The sequence below is a fragment of the Centrocercus urophasianus genome, unplaced genomic scaffold (genome assembly GCF_019232065.1).
Source record: "Centrocercus urophasianus isolate 14NV4802_14NV808 unplaced genomic scaffold, USGS_Curo_1.0 seq_14, whole genome shotgun sequence".
In the NCBI taxonomy this organism is placed as follows: domain Eukaryota; kingdom Metazoa; phylum Chordata; class Aves; order Galliformes; family Phasianidae; genus Centrocercus; species Centrocercus urophasianus.
This window is the reverse complement of record NW_024884586.1, coordinates 38,448,050-38,454,049: the sequence shown is the minus strand read 5'-3', so window position 1 is coordinate 38,454,049 and position 6,000 is coordinate 38,448,050. Positions and strand designations below refer to the sequence as shown.

The 6,000-nt window shown below is 38.3% G+C and overlaps 1 protein-coding gene across 3 annotated transcripts in view; it reads right to left on the bottom strand.

The window, feature by feature from the left end:
- Positions 1-2,698: 2,698 nt before the first annotated feature.
- UNC79 (unc-79 homolog, NALCN channel complex subunit) overlaps positions 2,699-6,000 on the bottom strand; it is a 96,437-nt gene continuing 93,135 nt past the window's right edge. For all 3 annotated transcript variants that reach the window (XM_042814807.1, XM_042814808.1, XM_042814809.1), the window contains 2 exons: positions 4,969-5,010; positions 2,699-4,415 (listed from right to left, as the gene is read on the bottom strand). In XM_042814807.1, coding sequence (XP_042670741.1) covers positions 4,215-4,415; positions 4,969-5,010 — 243 coding nt within the window. In that variant the 3' untranslated portion in view covers positions 2,699-4,214. The remainder of the gene's footprint in view (positions 4,416-4,968; positions 5,011-6,000) is intronic.

Sequence of the window (6,000 nt, the reverse complement as noted above, 5' to 3'; positions counted from 1 at the left end):
GGAATTACAAATCAGTACACTTCCTTGATGATCATAGTGGCCTTTTCCAACCTAAACGATTCTGATTCTAGAGTTGCACCAAAGCAAACAAATGGCATGTCAACTTTAAGTCGACTGCATTGCTGCTGCCTTCACCTGCTATTACACCTGAGATGGAGTCCATACCACTGACTGAACATTCTTTGTGCACTTGAGATTCAGATTCCACAGAAAGAAGACACACTCTGGCCCTGCCAAAGAGTCACATTAAGAAGCAACAACAAAAGGTGTAGACAAAGCTCTCCTTGGCATGCATGTACCTGGGGAGCAGCAGAGGAATATTTGCTTCATAGTCTTTTCCCAGGACTCACAAGCAAGGACAAAACAGCGCTGGGCTCTGGCTTGAAAAAAGACTGTGCAGACCAGAGGTCAGAGACATCTCTGGGCCCAGAACATTCATCAGTCCTAGAGTACATTGAGTTCTATTGCATCAAAAGAAAACAAACCAGGAAAGTGACTGCGTGTTTGTAGGGCCCCTGACCCTACTGCAGCTCTAATAAGAAGTCACAGAAATGTCACACACAAGATAAGGCATGTGTATGGAATGTCTAACTGATATCTAACTCATCTAACTGATGAAGCTTTCTGTTTGCACAATCCTGCCTGTACAGCAGTGACTTCCTTAATGAGCTGCAGAGAGGCCTGCACAGCAGTGTGAGGCATTCAGTGCAGAAGTTAACCTCACTTTCAGGACAGAGAGTTATGTAATTTACCCGTACATTGCACTGCAGACGATGTGGGTTTTATTGCCATTTCATCCCAAGTGCTCTGTGTTGAAACTTTCACAGTTCAATGAACAGTAAATTGATTCCTTTACTAGGTCAGCCCTGCTAACAGGCAGTGATTTAAGCTGCTTATCACAACATATGACTAAGTAGTGCTTCTAAACTACAGCTCTTCATGACAGTGGGAGGTTAGACTCTGTTCCAATGGTCTGGCTCCTAGCCTCTGGTACTTGGTAGCATCTGTATGGAGTGCCAAATATTATTTACTTCCTAATCTGCCTACAAAATACAAAGAATTGCTGCTCTGGGCTATTTCAGAGAGAGAATATGAATGACTCACTTGAATTTTATCTTGGCCTCAGGCACCATCAACGTATGTTTTACTGTTCTTTAAAAAACTATTAATGCAGATTTCCGTCTATCTTAAGAAGTCTACAGCTCATTGAGTGATTTTCATGAGGTGTTGAACCACACACATCCAGCAAAGCCAAGTTATTTGTTGTTATTAGTCAGCATAATCCTTCATCGGGAACTCCTCCAGGCTATATTCTCTATGCTAGAGCAGCTGCTCAATTCATATTTACAGTACATGACAACAGCTCTGCAAGAACGATATCAAACCCCTAAATCCTATGCTCATCTATGGAAGTACATTCTGTGCCTAGATCTTTTCTCAAAACCCTGGATTAAAAACAGATTTGAATTCCTATAAAGTCTGAAAGAACTCTTACAGACCTGGATTCAGCATGTCTGGCTTGGCTTGTGTTTAATTTTAGTGTCTATTCACCATTATATTTCTGTTATTTCCATGTTTTGCTATTCTGCATATTAGATGCCTAGAGACAGAGATTTTGCTAGGCAGGGAGAACATTCATACCATGTTGCCTACTTTGAGATGCCTGTTTGTGGCATCTACTATCCTGAAGCGACTTTTGAAGAGAAATCTCTTTGCCACAAATAAAATGCTTTCATTCTTTAAGCCTCCACAAAACTACTGTGCCCACCCAAGATAACATCCTTTCTCACACCCAAGGTCCTCATGTTCTCTCCCACACTTTGTCTTTCAGCTGTCTTTCAGATTCACTGGGCTACACAAACAGTGCAGAAATCTCTCTCCTGCACAACCTTTCAGGGAAACAATCACATTTCCATTTCACTGAGATCACATCAGACTCCACCATAGAAGAACTCAGGCCCTATTTTTGTGCTAGCCCAGCAAAGTTATCTTCAGTACTGCAGACAAGCAGGAACAAGATACAGTCCAGGAAAGGAAGAAGCCAAACCCACTGAAATCAAAATCTGCAGTTCCTTTTTGCCCGAAGGCCAAAGTTAATAACAGTAACTATAGGTGTACCCCAGCAGTCAATACTCTCACAGGTCCTGTTTAACATCTTCATTAATGATCCAGCTTATGGGCAAAGTTTACCCTCAGCAAATTTGTGGTTGGCAGAAAGCTGGAAGGAGCAGCTGACATGCCAGAGGGTTGTGCTGCATCCAGAGGGACCTCAATCAGGCAGGGGAAGTGGGCTGACAGGAACCTCAAAGTTCTGCCAGGGGAAGTGCAAAGTCCTGCACCTGGAGAGAAACAACTTTCTCCTCATAGCCAGTCAAAAGCTGGAGAAAAAAAGTGGTGTTTCCCTTGCTGTTACCACCGTGAACATTTGGGAAGAAGCCTGTCCGTATCAATGTACAATCTGTGCAATCTCAATTCAGCATGACAATAATCTATGCCTAAAACAGAAGAATTTATTTTCTGGTGGATCTCTTAATAATCTTCAAATCAAGATAGAAATGCTTTGCAAATGCTCAAAAACTCTGCTTAATCAGATGCAAGTCAAATACAAGCAAAATTAGCTACAACAAAATGGCTTATAATGAATCTACTACACTTTATTCGGATCAGTGCCACTCCACTGAAAACACTGGAAGGGATCTTTTAAACAATCTAGCATATCCTTACAATCGAAGTCTTGGTGGGTTTTTCTTGTTTTGGTTTTGTTGATTTTTTTTAAGTGTAGTGATCATTTAAAGACATATCTCCAACGTTTCCTCTTCTGTCTTTTCTCAGTATCATTACTTGATACTGATACTTGATACTGATTACTTGATTTTTGATAGGCAGAAAACTTGACCCTCCACAGCTAAAACAGTTTCTTACAGGTGTGCATCCCTACTTCCACACAATCTAAGAGGAAAAAAATCTTAGTTCTTAGAGTGTTAATAAAGTCTAGGAATTCTAAAACACAATGTAAATGCATGTTTGCTATCTTCTAGTCAGTGCATTATAGTAATAAATACAGAAAATACAACTCTGCACAGATTTAAATTAGAAGTGGTAAACCATGATGCTCTTAAGATCTGAGGCAAAATTCACTGAATTTATTCTTTTTCTGTGAAAAATCTTCCTAAATTTCAATAGGCTTTGGCTGAGTCTCTTAAAACTCATTTGTTATTAAACATCATGTTCAACACAATATGCAAATGGTGCAATTTGTTAATATTATTATGCAAATGTTCAGGTCCAACCATGTTCTCTTGAAGTCTCAAAATACAATTTCTGTAGACATCAATCAGAATAAGTCTGAGTTATCCATTTTTAATTGCACTGTATACAAGTACTGCAGAATACAATACAGTATTCACAAAAAATCAGAGGCTTATATGAAACCTACAAAGAGCAGCACAGCATCAATGAAGTAAAAGCAATATTTCAAAAAATAATAAATGAGGCTTGGCAGATTTGGAAAACAGTGTTAAAGAAAAAAAGACAAATGAATTGGCGCAGTTTAACAATCTAATTTCTAAGTGCACTTTATAATAACTCTCCTTAAAAGCTGCTGTTTTCCCAGAAGATGATGACAAAAAGCCTCATTAGAACACCACTGTTTTGTGGTGACAGGTTTTATTGCATTGCCAGCTGTGAATCTGGAAAAAAAAAAAAAAAAAAAAAAAAAAAAGTCTCTCCCCAAATAACTATAAAGGTTCCTAAAAAGCCAGTTTTCTTTATTATCATCAAAAAATAGCAACGTAGCACTTCCATATTTGAGAATACCCACAATTCTAGTTTTAAAAAAAATAGAAGTTAAAGAAAGGTGATTTTTGTATTAGCTTCAAAAATAACGTAAAGAAACATTTATTAACGAGATATTTCAGTGATCAGAGAGATATGTACAATGAGATAGATTTAAGTCCAATCCTGCAAAATACATGTTTGTGAATGCAGACTTGAATACCTGTTGATCCTGCTCCTTTGAGTATAAATGATTAATGTAATTAAGGACTGACAGGATCAGACTCTTAGCTTCACATAAACTTTTCCACAATCTGTTCTAGGCTAAAAAGTATAGATACAGTATATACTCTGTATACTGATTATTACAAAAGGTGTTCTACAGCTCTAACTCCATTATTGCTAGACTAAAAATTAATATTTGGAGCAATTTATGTGAATCATAAAGGATAAAATTGAGATGCAGCTTCTGATGATTGAATTTCCACTTGAGCCATTTTAAACTGGGTACACTGCAGCCATTTGCGCAGCACTGACAAGCTGTTGTTCATTTGTCCTGACCCCTGTAACATCCTTAGGCTGTGATGGTTGACATTGCTCTGGATGGCTTGGAGGCGCAGCTGAAGTCCAGCAGACAAATGCTGTTAAAATAATGTAAAACATTTAGTTTATCTCCTTTAATATATGCATTAATACTGTATTATTGTCATCCAGTGTTGTTGTCGGTCAGGGAAAGCTCCTCTACTACCTCAGAGTCATGTTTCTTTCTTCCAAATCCTCCACTCTAGTGTTGCCATGAATTACAAGTGTGCCTACAAATCACTAAGACTCCCAGTCCTGATCTGTTACAGAATTTTCAACCCCAGAACAGGAAAACCACAGCTCAGAGAACAATCACTTCATTAAAAAATAAAAGGCTAGCTGCAAAACCCAGTAAGAAGTATTTCAAAAGGGAAAGGAAGAGCAGGACTGAGCTCAGAGCACATATCTTAGCTGATGACGCTAAGATACCCAAGACCTTCTGAAGTGCTGAGCTATCCAGTGTGAAGTCCTTCTGAAGTGCTGAGCACCTGGATGTGACTCAATGACCTACTTTCAGAGAGTTTGGAGACCGAGTGTAGTAACCCTTCTTCCAGAATATACAGAAATACACGAGACAAAGAATAAAAGAACAAGTTATGAGAAACAACTTACCTTAAGATTTGACTGTATCATTGGCAACCACATTGGTATTAGCTGCAAGAAGAGATGCATTTTGTTATTATACAAGTGACTGTAGACATGCTGTAGTAACCATGAGACCAAGAAAGGTACATCTAACCCATTTAGTTGTCAAAATGCACAGGGACTGAACCATATATCTACAAATGTGGTTATTTTTCAATGTTGCATACGTTTTGTGGCAAATGACTCTGAGGTTAAGAAGCCAGCTTCCTTTGTTTGCAGGTTGATGAAGCACCAGTAGTATCTACCGATATTCTGTCTAGGGATTGCCTTAGACAGTGACAAGTGTGCAAAATTAAAATAAAAAAATAAAGGAAATCACTTCTTATTTTCCTGTCAAGGGCATACCTGTATGTGTAGATGAGCAATAACAGAATGAATACAGCACATATTCCACATTGCAAAGCATCCATCAAGAACTGAAAAAACAGAGAAGTTCCTAATAAAAGGCAGATATTTAAATAGTAACCAGCACTTCATAAGCCACTAGGTCAGTGTCACTGCTTCATTGCAGAATGTGACCTGTGCACTTGCAAGCACAGATATACTTTCCTAACTGTAGAAATGCTGGTATTTATTTCAGTCTTCTGCTCCTCAGAGAACTTTTATTTCTAAGTATAACATGACAAGCTTCTAGAAGACAGAAAGGCCCTTCTAACAGAAGTATTCATGTTCTCCAATATTAATTTAACCACTGAGATTGTTGTTCTAAAATGTTCCTTCTTAATGGCATCCAAATTTGTAATGTACCAATTATGCTACCAGGAGCTGCAAGTTAAACCTAATCACTATTGACAACATTAGATAAAGTGCTGTTTGCCTCGTGCAAGGAATGATAATTGTTTCAATTTCAGTGCTATTTTGCTGGAGAATCATATGCAGATCTGTCAGGACCAATTATTTAGCCTATCAAATAAAGGACCTCAGCATTTACAGATAGATGAATACCAAAACAGCCAGAAAGTAGCCAGATGTAGTAAGCGTGGGAATTCTCTATGTCAT